The sequence below is a fragment of the Alexandromys fortis genome, unplaced genomic scaffold (genome assembly GCF_014885135.2).
Source record: "Alexandromys fortis isolate MF-2015 unplaced genomic scaffold, M_Fortis_MF-2015_v1.1 scaffold_4, whole genome shotgun sequence".
NCBI lineage: Eukaryota > Metazoa > Chordata > Mammalia > Rodentia > Cricetidae > Alexandromys > Alexandromys fortis.
In genome coordinates this window covers 32,167,043-32,187,236 of record NW_026067944.1, presented here as the reverse complement: position 1 = coordinate 32,187,236, position 20,194 = coordinate 32,167,043, and the positions used below count along the sequence as shown (strand labels likewise).

Sequence of the window (20,194 nt, the reverse complement as noted above, 5' to 3'; positions counted from 1 at the left end):
AATGTTGCTTCCTGACTGTTTTTCTGTGAACTGGACATATGGGAGGAACACCCTACTACCCTATAAAATAAGTTAGATGATATTCTCTGGAAAAAATTACTTTTTTTAGAAACTGAATTTTATTTAGGTCTTTCATGGTGTAGTCCAAATTTTGTGATAGCAAATATTTATGCAGTAAGAAAATACAAAAATGGTCTCAAAGGTAAATAAAGAGTGTTCAGTGGTTCAGAGGAATAAGGTAAACTAATTTCAGTAGTTGTAAATATATTTGGAATCACTTTTCAATTTTCCTGTTAGCATTAGTAAAGTGGAAGCCTTAAGTGTTAGATAATGGCTAAAGATATTCAAACTCTCAAGGTTTTATTGTATGTGAATGATAAGGCTTTATACTTTTATTTTGCTAATTATTTTTAAATTTAGCATAGGAAAGATTTGATTTCATTATTTCATACATAAATCTCACATTTTATTTGTATACAGCTCCATTCTTTGGCCATCCTTTCCTGTGTGACTGGTCCTCTTCCTTTCTCTGTTTGTCCCCCTTCTCTTTCATCTCACAAGTATCCCATTGCTGATTCTTTGAGTTTTTTCCTCTCCAATCAGTCAGTCAGCTTCCAGTCTCCTTTATACTTTCCTGGTGCACACACACAAGTGTGTGTGTAAGATTATAGCTGTTTGAGTTTATTTGTAGGTCATTTTGTCTTACCCCATTGGTTTAAGTTTCTACCTTTGTCCCACTTCATGTTGTTTTTGTTACTGTGTGTCTATGAAAGTCAGATATCAGATATTCTGATGCACCCAGAGTTGTTCTTATTGCTTAGGATTTCTTTGCCTCTTTGGAGTCTCTTGTTTTTCCATGGGAATTTAGGATTGTTTTTGTAGTTGTGTATAAAGATCATCCCTGGAATTTTAATAGAGATATCACTGAAGATAGTTTTTTATAACATAGCCATTTTACAATATTAATTCTGCTAATCCATGTTCGTGGGAATCTTTCTATCTTTAAGCAAGTTTATTCTATATTATGAAAATTTCATTGTAGAGATCCTTCATTTCTTTGTTAAGATGTTCTAGGTATTTTATGTTTTTGGAAGCTATCTTTAAAAAGATCATTTGCCTTTGTAAGTGATTTGACATTTTTCTCTTAAATGTTTTTGGAAATTTTCATTGCACTGTTATAGAGTGGTTCTTCTATGGTCATGTCTATTTGAGGTTCTAAGTACCTTGTGGGAGGTGTCAATTCTTCAGATTTGGAAAGTTTTCTGCTATAATTTTATTGAATAGATTCTGTCCCTCTACTTTTTATATGAACATTTCTACTCTTATATTCTTAAGTTTGGGCTCTTGTTAGGTTTGGTCTAGATTATTTTTGTTTTTATATGACTAACTGATATTGTCTGGCTTCATTCTTATACTTAATCTTTAATGTTGATGACTCACTGTTTATTATTTGTTTTCTATCTCAGCCTTTCACTTTCCGTGCTGAAGTTTTCTTCTGTGGTTTTAACTTTCTCATTTAACATTGGTGATCTTTTCATTTCTTTTGGTAATATTCATGAGTAGGCTATGAATTTATTTTATCCTTCATCTATTTTAGTTTTCTATGTGATCATTAATACTTTTCTATTATTGTTAACTAAATGTGTTCTCTGGCACTTTCATACACACACACACACACACACACACACACACACACACACAAACAAATAGTGCAGTTTGGTTACTCTATCCCCCTTCCCTTCCTTTTATCCCTCTCATCAAACCCACACTAGTTTCTTTCCAAGAAATGTTGTTGAGTTTAACTAGCGTCTGTGTGTGATCATGGGCCTAGAACCATCCAGTTAGGCACACAACTGAAGACAATGACTCCTTCTCCCAGCATCAGTCAGGAACCAAATTTTCAGCAGTGAGGTGAATAGGGTCCTATTCATGCTTGACTGTTCACTGACCAATTCTTTTTTTTTTTTGGCTATGTTTCTCTGATGTGGCTTTTTTTTTAATTTTTATTTATTTATTAAAGATTTCTGACTCTTCCCCGCCCCCGCCTCCCATTTCCCTCCACTTGATTGCTCACTGACCAATTCTTATGCAGGAGTTAGGGTTACAGTGACTGTTACTGCCCAGAAGATGGCAGCGTTCGGCCCTTCTCACTGTCTTTTGGCTTGTTCCACCCTCTTTTCATCAATGTTACCTAAACATCCAAGGGAGTAGTGCCAATTTTTCTGATTAAGGCTGAATACTCAGCTGCCACTCACTCTGAACACATTGAGCATCCATGATTTTCACTGTTATTCATTGGACAGAGAGACTATCTGTTTAAGGGTCATAGTAGCATTTGACTGTGGGTCTAAGTATGGACATTTAGAAGGTAGTTTGATGTTGTACCAATTTAGATGAACAATAGCAGTAAGTTCCCACCAAGTACCTTTCACTTCCCATTCATGAGTTTTTGACCAGGTGTATAGTACCATGCATGGATTTGCTTTTGTGGAGCAGATGTCAAATCCAGAGTTGTTGGCTATTCCTAGTCATGCCACTGCTGCACAAGTAGCTCCTCCAGTCTGGGTAGTTCATATTACATTTGTTGGATTCGTAGCCAGATATGATCATTGGTGCTCCTTCCCCACCAGCAGCCTGGATAACATCTTGAATATTATAAAATCTGCCAGAAAGGAAGAAGTATTCAATGCTGTTCCTGGTTAATTTCTTTGTATCATTCATCCAAGGTGTGTTGTATCATCATAAATAGGATCCTATCTCTAATTCTGGTGGGAAGCCAAGGGAAATGCCATCGTGCATTGTTTTGGGTGTGCGTAGGACCTCTCTGATCCTCAGTTGTCATATGGAGATACGCTATAGTTGGCACTAGAATTTTTTAGTACTAACGCACAGCTCCTAGGAGTAGCATTATCAAGCCATGAAGTTTTATCCTTCAAACTGCTTTTGTTAAAATTGCATTTTTTAAAAACTGAATTACAATGAACATGTGGAATCTGTTTTCTAAGAAGAGAAAGAAATAAGGCATAGAATTGGATGGGAGGAGGGGAAGTATCTGGGAGAAGTTGGCATTGGCGAAGGGGAAACCTAATTAGAATATACTGGGGAAATATTTTTCATGAACATCTCTAAAATAAAATGTTCATATAAGAATCTAACAAAGTTTCATATACAAAACTCTAATGCGGAAAACTATCAAAATCCTGATCAAAAGTAAAGAACTATATAAATGAAAGGATTCGCTACGTTCATGGATAGGAAGATATGATGTGTCAAGGTGTTCACTCTTCACAAATCGACATAACATTTTCAGTGAAACTCCAGAGCAACACTCGAAGTTGTGTTGCAGATTCTGACAGGTGGGTTCTGAGTTTATATTGTTTGGTTTGTAGATGTCCTTTCTCAAGTTGAGGAAGTTCCTGCTGCTTGTTCCTCTTTCATTGCTGAGTGATATTTCATTATGTAATGTATCACAACTTGTTTATTTGTTGAACAACGAGCTATTTCCAGTTTGAGGCTGTTTGGATTAAGTTGCTGTGTACATTTATGTAGAAGCCATAGTGTATGGACAGAGCTATCTGATGCTTCCAGTGTGTTCATATAATTCTATACTCAAGCAGCATTTTGTGGGGGATTCTGTTTGTCCACGGTCTCTCCAGCATTTGGAGTAGTCATTCTTCTTAATTTTTGTAACAGTAGTGAGTATAGAGTGATTATCTTGTTGTGACCTCAGCTTGTATTTTTCTAGTAATGCTAATCAACACTCTGTACCTTGGCATTTATCTTTGGTGCTGTTTCTCTCCATATGCACCTGTAAAGTATTGCCTTTCAAATTACGGAGTAACTGTTGAGCTTTTATGCATTTTGGCCCTTTTCAGATAATCTCTTTTAGATACATATTTTTGTAAGACCTTTTAGTTTGTGGCTTCTCCAAGAGTGTCATACCAAACAGAACTTTATTGATGGTGTTCACCAATATTCTTCAAGTTGCGTAACTGAGAGATTATTGCCTAACCAAGATTACTCTTATATTTCCACATGAATTTTACAAACATCGTGTCAATTCTTTCTAAAATTCTAGTGGGATTTTGATTGCTTGAGTGTACAGATCAATTTAGAGAGACATATATTTTACTGTACAGTTTCTGACTCATGGCTAGAGTCTATCGCTCTACATAGATCTTTACATTTCTCTTTATACTTGTTAGTTTCAGCTGGTGCGGTGCTTTTGATGCTTTTGGCTATATTTATCACCATTTCTTTTTTTGGTGCTACCAATGATAGTAGTATTTAAAATGTTTATCTTTTGGCTTTTCATTGTTAGTTTGTAGAAATTCAGTCAGTTATGTACACTGTTCTTTACTTTTCATAAAGATGTCCATTGCCCTTGTTAAACAGTCTCTGTGTTGCTTGTTTTGGTATATTTTTTTAAAAATCAGATTACCTCTACAGATTGTGTGTGAGAACCTGTGAAGTGGAGGAAGAACCATAGCACAGAGTATCCTACTCATCCTTCACTGATGGATTTAACATGGTGTTCAGTGCACAACTAGGTCAATATTTGCTTTTGAGACCTTTAAAGGATTTTTTCCCTCTCTTAATATTTCTGTGCACAGATAAAGAATCCACAAGTGGACAAAAGGCCCATTATACTTTTAACTGTTGACTACTCTCAGAAATGGTGGTTTCATACAGGAGAGTGAATCTTGTTACTTTTTTTGTATGAAGAAAAAGTCTTCGACTATATTAAAGATATCCCAATCAGAGTTTTATGCTTGTCGCAGTTGCTAAAGCAGTAATTACTTATCGGTCTTCCTTTTGATGTATTAGCAGCATTTGGATATTTAGCACTCATGTTTGGTTCTTACTTTTAAATTGATATACAGAATGTTTGACTCTTCCATCTCCCCTATCCATTCTTCTGTCATCTTTGTAGAATTCTCCTCTTCTTTCACACCTTCTTGGACTTTACTGGGCCACCAATACTGGTCTTTATGTTTCCTCTTTATTATTACTAACTTTAAATGATTTCAAGCAGTCTCATGTCTTCATAGGCCTAGATCTTTGTAAATTGATACTAGGAATCTGCATGAAATCTGGCAGCTTATCCAGAACAGCATTCTGTTACAGATCTAGTTGCTTTCCCAATGTGTCCCTCTAGTTATAAAATAGACATCACAAATACAAGAAGTCTAAAAACTGTGCGTTGGAACTGTCTTCTTGTTCTTCAAAGAATTATACCTGCTGGTTCTGTCTGATAGATGTAATCTCCTCTCATTATACATGTGCTGACTAGAAACGATGGAGGAATTTTGCCATATCAGCTTCCTCTTAACTCTCTTGCTTATGCTATCTACAGTGCTTATCAGAATGTAGTTCAAGCCCGCCTTTTGTATTAACTTTTGTGTTAATGTGATGTTTGCTTTGTTTCAAGGAATAACCATTATAAAATTTAAGTTTGAACTGTGCATATTCATCCTAGAAATTCCCATATCACTCAAGAAATAATCCAGATCTGGTCGCTGCTCCTTTGGTGGCTTCATTGCACTTCTTGGACTCACTATACTCAGTTAACTTGAATTGTTCTCTGCATCTTTCACTTTTTAAAGTCTTTGCTACAGTGTTATCTTAAAGCTGTCTTCCATCACCCTTCTGTCTCATCTGCCCTAAAGTGAACCTTCTTGTCATGCTTCATTTCCCTCCAAAGGTCTAGTTAACATATATGTTTGTGTGTGATTTTACTTCCTTAATATTACTTCTGAATCAGGATATAGAACTCATTAAAAACTAGGATTTCTCTGCTCCAGAAGTGTTCCCAGTACTTAGAAATGTGCCAGGCCCAAAGTATATGTTTCATACATATTGATGAATGCAAGAATGATTGGTTTTCTCAATGTTTGTATGTGGCACAAGTTTCTCCTAAGACTAGAACCTCAGAGTTCATCTTTTCTAGTAATGAGGAAAGGGTATTCTTTCCCATTGAAAGAATATTTGAGTTTGCAGTATATAAAGAGTGATTTAGTTCACTTTATTATTCCAATATTCTGTTTAAGTAATTGGGGGAATCTCTGTGAGAAGCCTTTTTTATTAGAAGTTTGACATTGATATGATATTTATCATTTTAAAATAACTTGGATTATTCATTCCGAATGTTTTTCTTGGAGCCTACTGAAGTTGATGAGATACACAAATTTCAGTAAACCTCTTAAAATTACTCTAAATTCTTGACATTCTTGGTATACTTTTTTCTTTAATGATCTTTAGAGTTATTTAATTTGGACATAAACTTTTTTTAACATTTATTTATTATGTATACAATATTCTTTCTGTGTGTGTGCCTGAAGGCCAGAAGAGGGCAACAGACCTCATTACACATGGTTGTGAGCCACCATGTGGTTGCTGGGAATTGAACTCAGGACCTTTAGAAGAGCAGGCAATGCTCTTAACTGCTGAGCCATCTCTCCAGCCCCCCATAAACTTTTTATTTAAAGAATATTTTCATATACTTACCTTATAAATGTTGACATTTGAAAGAAAGTGGGACCTAAAATGTGTAAGTTGGTTGTAGATGAGAGGTAAAAATTGAGATGTGATATCAGATAATATTAAAGAATATATGACCAAATTTGTGAGAAGTTCTGTACTTCTGCAGGCTGGTGAGGAACCACTACTTCTTTCTTCATTCTTCCCTGGCCCTGCAATATAATCCTCAGTGCATATGCACAGGTGCTTGCTTTTGAAGAACTAATCCAGTCTAGTTATGGTATGTGGTATTTCAGTTTCTCTTCAGCTGCAAGTTTCCAGATGCCTTGTATCTGGGGACATGAAATACTGACTGACTTTTCAAACATACAAGAATATACAAAAGTTACGTTTTTGTGGTTGTAGTGCTTTCATGGGTCAACAGGTACCCCCCCCGTCTGAAATAATAGTACATTCAACTTAATTAATTAGCTAATGGTACACAGCTTAGCTTGTAAATCATGAAGAGATATAGAGCAGAAATAGTGTATTTTAGCATGGTTTTCCTGCCAGAAGCACCTATGACCAAGCCAGTGTTCTTTTTTTTTCTGTTTGTTTGTTTATTTATTTATTTATTATTTCTGCCTCCTCCCCGCCACTGCCTCCCATTTCCCTCCCCCTCCCTAGTCAGCCCGAAGAGCAGTCAGTGTTCCCTGCCCTGTGGGAAGTCCAAGGATCACCCACCTCCATCCAGGTCTAGTAAGGTGAGCATCCAAACTGCCTAGGCTCCCACAAAGCCAATACGTGCAGTAGGATCAAAAACCCATTGCCATTGTTCTTGAGTTCACAGTAGTCCTCATTGTCCGCTATGTTCAGCGAGTCCGGTTTTATCCCATGCTTTTTCAGACCCGGGCCAGCTGGCCTTGGTGAGTTCCCGATAGGACATCCCCATTGTCTCAGTGTGTGGGTGCACCCCTCGCGGTCCTGAGTTCCTTGCTCGTGCTCTCTCTCCATCTGTTCCTACGTTCTTGGTAGGGAAATTGTTTGCTGTTCCTTAGACTCAGATTCTAAACTTATAGATAATGATAAATTTTAAGAATTAAGGTATTTCTTAATAAACCTTTGTGTGTTTCAAGGACTCCTCTGTTCTTTAGTTAAATCTAGCTTCATGTGAGAAAACAGGGACAGAGAGTGGGTTTACTGTGTGGCAATGGGTGCTTCTTTCCTGGGGAAAGAGGAGTTTGGCTTAAGAACTAGAACAGAAAATCTGTTTCTCCACAGTTTCTAGGTTCCAAATGAGAAAATCTTATTCAGAAGTTTATAACCTGTGGGTTTAATCCAGTAATGGAAACGCTAAAAGTCTTACTTGGAAGTAAGCAAAAACCCTATTCCCGCCGGGCGGGTGGTGGCGCACGCCTTTAATCCCAGCACTTGGGAGGCAGAGGCAGGCGGATCCCTGTGAGTTCAAGACCAGCCTGGACTGCAGAGCTAGTTCCAGGACAGGCTCCAAAACCACAGAGAAACTCTGTCTCGAAAAACCAAAAAAAAAAAAAAAAAAAAAAAACCTATTCCCAAACAAAAGTACTTCAATTTTTAACCTCACAGAGGCTTAAGGAAAGCCAGAGGGTACTGTTTGATGGGTAGTGCAGAGCCTACTCAGAGGTTTAAGAGTTTAAGCAAAGAAACACCAAAATTAATCTTTATATGTGTACTGCTATCCATTTCATCAAGATTGTCAGATGATTTTTTTTCTCCTGCATTTAGTCTCTCCTGTGACTCCTTATGGGGCAGCGAGCCACTAATAGAACAGACACAAGTAGAAGTTTAACATTACATGTACTTGGAGATTACTTTTTCTGACCATGTGTATCAGTATATGAGACTTTTTCTTGATATCTTTTTTTAATCTTTGTTGTCAAACATAGAGTTTTTATTTTCAGTACTATTGTGTAAATGGACACTTTCTCCATCTCACCCAGACCCACTGGACTGATTTCTCTCACCGCCAGTCCCCTTATAAGATGACCACTCAAAGACTTAAGCTTAATTTCAATTGTTTGGCCAATATCTTAGGCATATTACTGACCAGCTCTCACTTGTGAATTAACCCATTTCTACTAGTCTGCATCACTACATTGCTGTGTTTTACCTGTGATGCCCTGGCATGTTACTCCTTTGGCAATTACATGTTGTCTCCCTGATTTTGCCTTCTTTTTCTCCATATATTTTTGTTGATATTCCGCCTGGCTCTATTCTAACTGGTTACTGGCTAAAGCAGCTTTATTCATCAACCAGTGAGAAACACAAATTCACAGCATACAGAAGGACATCCTATATCATCTTCCCTCTTTTATCTAATTTAAAAGAAAGTATTAACTTTAACATATTGCATTTAATAAAACAGTAATTAAGCAAGAATTACAGGTAGAATACCTAGTTTATATTTGACAAAATTAAAGGAAATACTCTATCTTATTATTAATCTAAAGTTTCATATCTATCTAATTTATCTTTTATCATAACTAGGAAACCTATAATTATAACTATCTTGTCTTCAGCTCTTCAAAGACAACAGAGGGATATAATACTACCTAAGTAAACTGGACATGCATTATAAGCAACTTTTAAAACTCTAGAAATGAAAGAGCTATCTGGCTGTCTGGACAGTCACCCAAAATTTTTCTGTAATGTTGGGGTATCCATTTTCAGCCTGTAGGCCTAGAGTGTCTGGCAGACTTTGAAATGAGGTGATATAGGATTCCCCTCTGTATGCTGTGATTACCGCTGATTAATTAAGAAACTGCTTTGGGCCTATAGCAGGGCAGAAGAAAGCTTGGTGGGGAAAACTAAACTGAATGCTGGGAGAAAGAAGGTGGAGTCAGGGGAGCCATGTAGCCCCACCAGAGACAAACGCCTACTGAAATTTTGCCGGTAGGCCATGAACTCATGATGATGTACAGATTAATGCAGATAGGTTAATTTAAGATATAAGAATTAGCCAGAAATAAGCTTAAGTGATGTGCCAATTAGTGATTTAAATAATATAGTTTCTCTGTGATTATTCTGGGTCTTAAGTGACTGGGAATGAACAAGAGGCCTCCTACAACAGTGAAGCAGGAAATTTGTAACTATCTTGCCTATATTGACAGTTTGTCAGTTATTTTCCTCTGTCCTATAGAATGTCTGGAAGAATCTCCTATGAAGCAGGAATCCTGAAGGACTGTCCCATCTTCAAGTTCAGCAGTCACTTTCCCCTGGGTCCTGCATGTCCAGTTTATATAGCATATAGTCAAGCAGTCCAGGCAAGAGCAGTCTCTTGCCCAAATGACTAGCCTTGCCACACAGAAGGCAATCTCTAACAAATTTCTTCAATGCCCATCATCCTCTTTTGATGGAGGAAGGTCATTGGCTAATAAACTGCCTTGGCCCATCTGATAGGGCAGAATTTAGATAGGCAGAGTAAACAGAACAGAATGCTGGGAGGAAGAGGAAGTAAGCTCAGAAATCATGCAGCTCCTCTCAGAGCCAGACGTGATGAAGCAAGCCGCCAGGTCAGACATGCTGAATCTTTCCTGGTAAGCGCACCTAGTGGCTCTACACAGATTATTAGAAATGGGCTAAATTAATATGTGAGAATTAGCCTAGAAGAGGCTAGATATAATTGGCCAGGCAGAGTTTAAAAGAATACAGTTTGTCTGTTGTTATTTTGGGGCATAAGTTAGCTGGCGGCCAGGAGCTGGGTGGCAGGAACGCAGCCCGCAGCTCCCACAACACTCTTTGAAATCATAGGGACTGTCAGGAGCAAGTGTCTCACATTGAAAAAATTTTAAATTATTAAAATATCTTAAATGCCATATTCTGTAGGTCTTTGAAGGTTTTGAAGGTTACCTTTCCATTTCAAATATATCTCTGCAAATCTAGAAAACCTAACATGTCTATAAGGTTGACTATTATAGATGACTAGTATATTTTTAAATGGACTGCATAAGCATAATATTTTAAACAAGAGTAGAAATATATGTATATTCTATGTAGTATAACAAAATTGACTTTAGATTTGTATCAATATACAAAAATCTTATAAACAAGAATAGAAACAAATATACAGTATACCAAAATTACTTTAAATTGTATCATTGTGCCAAAAGTCCATGCCACTGTAAAATATCTGAGATTAATGGTTTTCTTTTTGTCTTATTTATTTATTTATTTATTTATATTTTGGATTTTTTGAGCCCAGGGTTTCTCTGTAGCTTTTTTGGTTCCTGTCCTGGAACTAGCTCTTGTAGACCTGGCCTCGAATTTACAGAGATCCGCCTGCCTCTGCCTCCCGAGTGCTGGGATTAAAGGCGTGCGCCACCACCGCCTGGATTTTTGTCTTATTTTTATATGTCCCTAAATATAACAAACACCCCTAACCTGCCAAATAACCAAAGACTCTCCATACCCACCCACCTTCAACTCTTGGGGATATAGATGTTATTTTCTCCAAACTTATTCCTACTGTCTGTGGATAAAGTATCTTTAGGGTTCACAGAGGTGTTTCAGGGGCTCTTTTTCAATCAAACCATAGTAGCCTGGAAGGAATCCACAGGTTTTCATCTTCAGTGGAAACAAAATATCTTTAGACTTAAAATTTGAAGTCAAGATACCTTTAAAATATATATGTTGGTTTAACTCAGTAGCCCCCCATAACCAAAGCAGTTAACTTATTAACAGTCAAAAAATTCTAAGAATATACAATAATATTTATTAATTCTGACTCTGTATATTTTCCATCTTTATCTGGCTTAATACATGTAAAATTCTATTCCTTTTTAAGGATTTTAAAACCATTAATCTTTGACTGTTTGTACTCTTTCTTTTCTCTTTCCCAAGCCTCTGTACATTTATCAAATACAGTATGACCATTTTAGAGTTCTTTTATATCTGAATATCTTATTGTGTGTCTATAATGCTTTTTTTTTTTAAATCAGGAAAGTTTTTAGAACCTTAAGCATGTGTGCCTAGGATCAAGGTGGCGGCCTTGGATGCTTCTTCTGCTTGTCATACCCCTCCCTCCTCCCTGTCTGTATAAGTAAAAGCTAAATTCACTATTCAGGGTTCTACACAGCTTGGAGACACTTGTGTATGCACCATACTGTGCTCAAGCCCGAATGATGATGGTGACTGTTTTGCAAACTTTATTATTGAGAGGTCTTGTTTTCTTAGACGTTAGCTTTTTCTTTGACAAAAGACAGGCAATAAGTGTTCATTGTTACTAAATTTCCTTTTTTTGGGTATCAAATGAGAAAATTATGTCAGCTTTCATTATTATTAGTCAAAAAGTATCTTTATATTCTTGAAAAAATTCAATTGGGTATCATATATTTTATGTGTAAAATGTAGAGCTTAATGTATCATGATATGTGCATTTATTGTAAAACCTTTTTATTGAAAAATATTAGTTCTGATTATGATTTTACCTTCCCCAGATCTTCCCCACCCACCCACTCAAATCCTTACCCTTTCTTTTCCTCATTAAGATACAGTCATCTTAAAATAAATAATAATAAAATGAAATTAGGTTAAAAACATACCAGAATGGGACAAAGTAAACAAACTCCAAAGAAAAAGAGCCAAACAAAAAGCTCAAGAAACACAATAGACACTGAGACACATGTACACATACAGGTATTCCATAAAAATACAAAACTGAAAACTGTAATATGTATGGAAAGGACCTGTAAAGAAAAGTTAAAAAACAAAAACAGTTGAAAAAATAAGTGGCAAAACATTGTGAGACAAAGAACCTTCAAAGGTGCCATTGAGTTAGTTCTGTGTTGGCCATGTGCTATGGGGGCATGGGGATTGGCCTTAAGAGTGTTTGTTTCCTCAGTGAGAGACTCTAATGAAGAAAACTATATTTTTTTTTTTCATTTGTGAGTGGTTATCAATTGGAATTAGGTTCTGGGTTAGAAATGAGTGTTTATATTCACTTCTCAGTGTTGGGACCCCATCAGACCCAAACTTATAGAGTCCCTTTGCATGCTGCCACCGTCTCTATGAATTCATATGTACATACATATTTAGAGGGCTTGATACCTTGGAGTCCTTCATGTTCCTCTGGCTCTCAGAATCTTTCCATCTTCTCTTTCTTAGGGTTTCTTGAGTCCTGAGGGGGAAGGAATTGATGGAGATCCATTTAGAATTGATTCAAGGTGTCTTACTCTGTATTCACTATTGTCCAGGTGTGACTCTCTGTATGTGTTCCATTTCCAGCAGGAGGAGGTTTTTCTGATGATGGCTCTCTTTCTGATGACTGAGCAAAACCCTGATCTATGAGTATAGTAGAACATTTTGTTCTACTATTTTATTGCTATGTTCCTTGGAAAAGCAGTGGTATTTGATATTCCCCTAATCCCTGGCTTGGCTACCCAAAGGTTGGGAAAGGGTTCCATTTCATGGAGTGGGCCTTAAGTCCAATCAGATATTATTGGTTGGTTAGCTCCGCTATTACATTTGAGAATCTTGCAGATGGAACATCATTGTAGATCGAAGGATTTGTAGTTGGGTTGGTGTTTACCTTTTTGCCTTTGTGCACACAGGGTCCCTTCTGGTGCCGTGAACATTAGTCCATAGGAGTGAAGGCTCTAAAAAGTAAGGGCCAGCTCTCCTTTTCTCTTGAATAGTTGTGGAGCCTTACTGTCAGTTTGTGGATAGGAACCAGTAGCCCTGAGGGTGGCTTGGGTTGTTTGGCCAACAACTGATTAGATGTAACCCCATTCCCAGAACTGGAGGCTTTGTTTGGTAATGAGAGAGATGTCCCGTTGGTTCTGTCTCCCCGTTATTTAGCGATTCCATTTAGATGACCTTCAATTATGTATATATTTTAGGATTCTACTATATTAAGACTTCCATATGACTTCTCAAATGGCCCTTAGTTTTAGCTGTCCCTCCCTTACCCACTTGTTCCCTTCCTTTCCCATCTGATAGTCCTGTTCCTTTCTTCCAGTCAAGTCATTATTCATGATACTTTTTCATGAGTTTGCATAATTTCTGGCTTAGTGCCTGACTTTACCTACTTCATACTAAAAACCTTAGAATACTGTACATCTTGAGCTAGTTATTTTCGACATTTCGAGTCAATAATGAGTGATGATGAATTGAGGGGTTCTTGATAACAAACAATGGTTTAAAGAACACTAAAACATTTTCTTTCGTGGTTGCTAAAGATAGTGTTATAAATGATTGGTTTCCTCCTATAAACAATAAATATTAGTGCCTTCCTATATTCATCTGTTAGAAGGCCCTTTTTCCATTTTATTGACTTTTTTGCAATATTTCCCCCTGAAAAGAGAGAATATTGTTTAAGACCTGTGCCTAGTCCTGATTGAAGAAAGCTGTGGGCTATGAGTCATGAGGCGAAAGGCCAGCTTTTCTGTGTAGCGGGCCTTGTCAAAACAAAACAGAAAAAAATAGTGTTTGAATAAAATTTAATGCATTTAAAAAATTATTTTCATTCCTTCTGCACTTGTATATTCATTTAAAATGTTAGAAATGACATTATTTTAAAGATGTTTTTGCAATTTATGTTTTGAGGACTTATTTTGGCTTCATAGTTTTTGTTGTTTCCTTGTCAGGTGACGTGTGATGAGCTCTCTGAGGGCAGTTTGTTTATGTTTTAAAGCATTTACTGAGCAGTGTCTTCAATACAGTAATCAGTATTGGTCTCCTTCAGGACAATCATGATTCTCTGGCATTTAGGAGAAGTTTGGTGTCATTTCATTTTAAACTTGTTTGTGAAATGTTTTTTCACTCTGCTGAAAAAAAAACAATTTGGTATTCATAGTAAATATTTCTTTAGTGTTTTCTTGAAGTTGGTCTATCTCAAAAGATTGTTTTTTTTTTAATAGAGAATTTTAGCATTCCATAGGAAACTACCTTGATCTTAGATCTTAAACAAGTTATTTGTTGTTACATTAAAAAATACCTAAAATTTGTTAACTATGAAATAACATCTACTCTTCTTTGGTTCAGTGGGGGGAGGGGCATCTAGACATGGTTCAGGTGCACCCTTTAGACTCTCACAAAGCTGCAGTCAAGGTGGCAGCTATGTCTGAAATCTCATGTGAAGTCTTGATGTGGGAGAATCTGCCTCCAGTGTAGTTCCCTTTCTGCTGAGCTCACTGGTGAATGGTTTGATGGTCATTTGTATCTGACTTCCAGCTGGCCCGGATTCCAGCTCTTTTCAGGCTCTTATTGTTCAGGTGTGTGTGTGTGTGTGTGTGTGTGTGTGTGTGTGTGTGTGTGTGCGTGGGATGGGTGGGTGGATATGTGTATGTGTGTAGAGAAAGAGGGAGAGTGACTGTATGTTAGCATACGTTTTCCATTATCAAAACTGTATTACATATGTTTTTGTTTCTTTTATAGGTGCCTTAGCTGGATCAATTATTGTGGAGCCACATGTCACGGCAGTGTGGGGAAAGAATGTTTCGTTGAAATGTTTAATTGAAGTGAATGAAACTATAACACAGATTTCATGGGAGAAGATACATGGCAAAAGTACACAGACTGTTGCAGTTCATCATCCTCAATATGGATTCTCTGTTCAAGGAGATTATCAGGGAAGAGTCTTGTTTAAAAACTACTCACTTAATGATGCAACAATTACTCTGCATAACATAGGCTTCTCAGACTCTGGAAAATACATATGCAAAGCTGTTACGTTCCCACTTGGAAATGCCCAGTCCTCTACAACTGTGACTGTGTTAGGTAGGTGTGCTTGAGTTGAGTTTGAGACTATGATATCCTATTGAGAATGTTTTCAATCATATAAAATAAGGATTTCTATAAATATGATTTAAATTAAAAACATTCAGATATACATTCTCAAATTCTGTCTTAATGTTGTGTTTCTAGGCTCTCTTAATGTAAGCAAAGCCTGTGTGTACCTGCCTGTAATGCCACACAGTTTTGGCTCTTTTCATAATAGGTGGAACTGTAATAATGGATGTGATTTTCAGCTAGCCATGGTGACTCACACCAGTAATTCCAGCTCTTGAGAGGCTCAGGCAGGTTATTGCCATATAGTCCAGGTTAACTGGGGCTACAGAATGAAATCCTGTTCTTAAAAACTGAACTTAAAAAAATAACATTTTTATTACTTCAATATAAAATTTAGTGATGTTTTTGTTGTTTTTAGTTTTTCCTGCTTTTTTATTTGTTTGTTTGTTTTTCTCCAGTGACTCTCATTGGACTTCTTGGAACCTTTTGCCACTGTGTATTTCAGTTTTCCATAGTGGTTTTTATTACTGCTGTTGAAGACTTGTGTACCTGTTTGAATCTTATACTAGCTACCTAAATTGTTAGAGTTTAAGGTGGGACTAAACCTGTTAGCATTGTGGTAACTCCTGAAGTAGGATGTAAAGCAATCTGGAAATGTAGAGGAATACTGTTGTAGTCCCAGATCAGAGATAGAGGAGCAACCACAATCTGTAGCTGAGGTGGAGAGGCACCTCAGCTCCTCCTTCAGAAAGCCCCTTTGCTCAGCTGGAGGAGCTAACACCTTCCCCAAGGCCTGTAAGAATTCTTAAGTAAGATTAGGTGAACATAGAATTCGAGACATATTTTATAAAGGAATGGTTGTTAGTCCTTAAGTAATGGGTAGTTTGGGTTTGGCACATGGAACTTCAACTGAATTGGCAGAGAGCCAAATCTAAGAGGTATTAAAGTTTCTTTAATTCTCCATTTTTGAATGTGAGAGCTAGAATTCTTTTTGTTGAGGACTCTTGTCTATTCCTCATAGAGTGCTTTGCAGATCCATAGGCCCCAACCCATCAAATGCCAGTAACACTTCCTCATTTTAATGACAATCTCTCACCACACAAGTGATTTCTGGGAAAGTCTAGGATAGGAGGAATTTAAATGGTTGAAACAGACTACTGAAAAAGTAATTTATCAGTTGTGCAAAGCATTTGTATGAAGTATAAGACACTTAAGTCTGGAGCATTTGAAAATAACTTGAATGAATGGAAAAATTGATGTTTCTGCTGTAAAAGTAAATGTAAGCTTGTGCTCCTGCCTCATCTGCTCTGAAGACCTTGGTGCTTAAAGTGTAGTACATAGGCCAGCAGCCTTTGTCTCACTTGGAAGTGTCTTAGACACAGCATTTGAGGCTTCTTTGTAGCTTATTGGATAGTATTCAATACTAGGTTTAGCAAGGTCGTACAGGGTCCAAGGTGACAGAACAGGAAGATTGCTTAGCAGAGGGATCTATCTGTACAGAAAAGCCAACTGAAGGGATAAAACTACCAAGAAAAATAACAAGTACCACATTTTCTTTATCCATTCTTCTGCTTGAGGGGCATCCAGGTTGTTTCAAGGTTCTGGCTATTACAAATAGTGCTCCTATGAACATAGTTCAGCAAATGTCCTTGTGGTATGATTGAGCCTCTTTTGGGTATATACCCAACAGCCGTATTGCTGGGTCTTGAGGTAGATTATTTCCTAATTTTCTGAGAAATTGCCTGATTTCCAAAGTGGCTGTACAAGTGTGCACTCCCACCAACAATGGAAGAGTGTTCCCCTTACCCCAATGTTTTTGATCTTGGTCATTCAGACAGGTATAAGATGGAATCTTAGAAGTGTTTTGATTTGCATTTCTCTGATGGCTAAGGATTTTGAGCATTTCCTTAAGTGTTTTTTCAGCCCTTTGAGATTCCTCTGCTGAGAGTTCTCTGTTTAGGTCTGTACATATTTTTTATTGGATTATTTGTTCCTTTAATGTTAAGTTTCTTGAGTTCTTTGTATATTTTGGAGATTAGTTCTCTGTTTGATGTGGGGTTGGTGAAGGTTATTTTCCCAATCACAGTGGTAAAAAATAATGATATCTTGAAATTTGTAGGCAAATGGATACATCTGGAAAAAAACATATTTAGTAAGGGAACCCAAACCCAAAAAGACAAATATAGTATGTATAGGTGGGTTTTAGACATAAAGCAAAGAAAAAACCAGCCTATAATTTATAACCCCAGAGAACCTAGACTACAAAGAGGACTCTGAGAGAGACATACATGGATGTAATCTGCATGGGAAATAGAAAAAGACAAGATCTCCTGAGTAAGTTGGGAGCATGTTTGGGGGTCATGGGAGATGGTAGAAGCAGAGAGGGGAGGAAAGCAGAGAGTAGAGCAAAAAGTAGAGCTCAATAAAAACAATTTTAAAAAAGTAAATAATATCATTCAAAATTGACTTTAAACATATATGTTTCTCGAGGAAAAGAAAGATTTAGTGCATATATAAGTTTTTCAGACCAGCTCTTCAACTGGGGTGTTTGGAACCCCAAAGTATATAGTGAGGAGCATGATTGTATTATTACTGGGAGAAGATGACTGCATAGAACTTCAGGATGTGAATTGTGATGCCCAGAAAAGATTTAGAACTTCTAGAAGGGAGAGATGGCTTCTTAGCCTTTGGGCTAAGATCAGTTGAAGCAAGAAGCAGAGTCTCAGGTGTAATTCTGTCCAGTATGGAGTGTCTTACTTCATTTGCTTTGTATTTCAAAGATTCACAGTCTCAGAGTAGTAGTAAACTCAAAGCAAGTCGTGTTTGAAGAGTCATAGACCCAGGCTATATAATTTAAGAACTTGAGAAAATCCTGGCCTAGTTAGTTTGTAGGAGCTTGGCCAAAAGAAAGATTTTTTTTGAGGGAATATTTTTAGTCTCTAAGTATTTCTACATTAATAATTCAGATAATAGTCCTCTGTTTGAGGACTACCGGTCTTACAAGTAACGGGGGTGGGGGGGGGGGGGTTGGTCTTCAACTCCCTGTACAAATAAGACCACAGAAACAGACTCCTGTCTGGGGTATGGCTCAGTTGGTACAGAGCCTAGCATAAGGGGGTTTGACTCTCAGCTCTATGTAAATTTGCCACAGGATGGGGGGGCACATTCTTGTAATTCCTATATTCTAGAGATGGAGGCAGGCAAAGTGAAGCTCAGTTATAGCAGAATACAGAGTGAGTCTGGGATGCCTTAAAAAATGCCCAAATGGATCTACATAGACAGAAGATGCTGGAATTACCAGAGATTTTTAAACAGTATTGCTTATAGCATTTGGGGAAATTCATTAATCTTTAAATTTATAAAAAAAAATTAGAAATCACATAATATTTTGCCTCAAATAGGAGAAAAAGGGTATTTCTTGGTACATAGTTAAAGTAAATAAAAACAAATAATCAAAACATCAAAGTAAATAAAATAAATAAAAACAGCTCAATACATTTGGATTAACTTTTTCAAAATGGACTGGTGATGATAAAACTCAGCGACAGAGCATGTGTCTACCATCCATTCACAGGACCTTGGTCCAGCACCTGAACATCTCAAACGAAACAAGACACGAAGCAGAAGAAAGATACGCTTGAGACTGATAGAAAATAATCTGTGCTACATCTAACTTAGAAGAGACTATTTTCCAAGATTTATGTCCATCCTTTACATACCAGTTAAAAGGAAAAAAAAAACCCACCTCACCTCAAAATACATTTGGCAGAAAAGGAAATTGAAAATGACCCTACAGCATATGTGATACCCTCCACCTTCATTCATAACTTGAGAAATGTAAATCTTAATGATGCATCATGACATATGTGAGGTTGGAATACTGAATAGTTTAATAACATTAGCTGGTGAATATATGGATACATATCTTGAAGATTGCAAGTTAATTTGGCACCTCATATAAGCTTGGGTAAAATTGAAAATAACCAGGATAGAAGCAGTTCTAGTTTGGGGACAAATCAGAGGAAGTTGTTTATAAATACACCAAGATATATATATGAATGAGTTATAAAAACAGAGAAAAACCCTAGTGTCATCTACCCATAATAAATTCTGGTATAAATAAATGACTTATTGTATAAATAAGTTCTATGATAATAAAATCCCACATGGATCTAAATCATGGGAAAATGAATAGTTGAAGTGAATTTAAAATAATAAAGCTAAAGAAATGAATCTGTTGACTCAAAGAAAACCTGATGCTAGGCAGTAGTGGCACACGCCTTTAATTCCAGCATTTAGGAGGCATTGGCAGGTAGATCTCTGTGAGTTCAGCTTAGTTTACAAGAACTAGTTACAGGGCAGGATCCTAAGCTACAGAGAAACCATGTCTTAAAAACAAAACACTGGAACATATAATTCACAACAATTCTGTTATATACTCCAGTTACAGGTAAAGTAAGGCTGTCTGGTTTGGATTTGCCCTATTGATTCTATTTAGAAGATATTTAAAAATTCATTTACCAGGTTTGAGTTATGATTCCACATTAAGTTGATAGGGTAAGACACAGAGAGACAAGGAACTTAGGAGTTGTTCATATTTTTAGTTCCTGTGGTGGTTACGTGGATATTTGCTCTGTATATACATTATGTATGTTTCTTTTCCCTTCCCTTTGTTTCCCTTCCCTTTGCTTGAAGGGTACTTAAGGAAATATTAATAGCCTTTAAGGTAAAATAGAGAGCAATAATAGCTAGGTATGAATTAGAGACAGACAAAACTAGTGACTTATTTAAAGGCTATTTGCTTTAAACTTCGCTTAGAATGAAGTAATATATACATACATATAATGTATTTAATGTATAAAGCTATTTTTATTTCAGAAGTAATGACTTTATATAAAGGAAATTATGATCAGGGTCATAGAAATCTTTTAATTTGATTATATTTCATTCATCTCAGAAGGTGAAACTA

At 36.7% G+C, this 20,194-nt stretch overlaps 1 protein-coding gene across 2 annotated transcripts in view; it reads left to right on the top strand.

Annotated features, from left to right (window-relative positions):
• The window catches only part of Nectin3 (nectin cell adhesion molecule 3), a 109,072-nt gene that overhangs the window by 21,199 nt on the left and 67,679 nt on the right, over window positions 1-20,194 (top strand). For both annotated transcript variants that reach the window (XM_050148780.1, XM_050148779.1), the window contains exon 2: window positions 14,872-15,213. In XM_050148780.1, coding sequence (XP_050004737.1) covers window positions 14,872-15,213 — 342 coding nt within the window. The remainder of the gene's footprint in view (window positions 1-14,871; window positions 15,214-20,194) is intronic.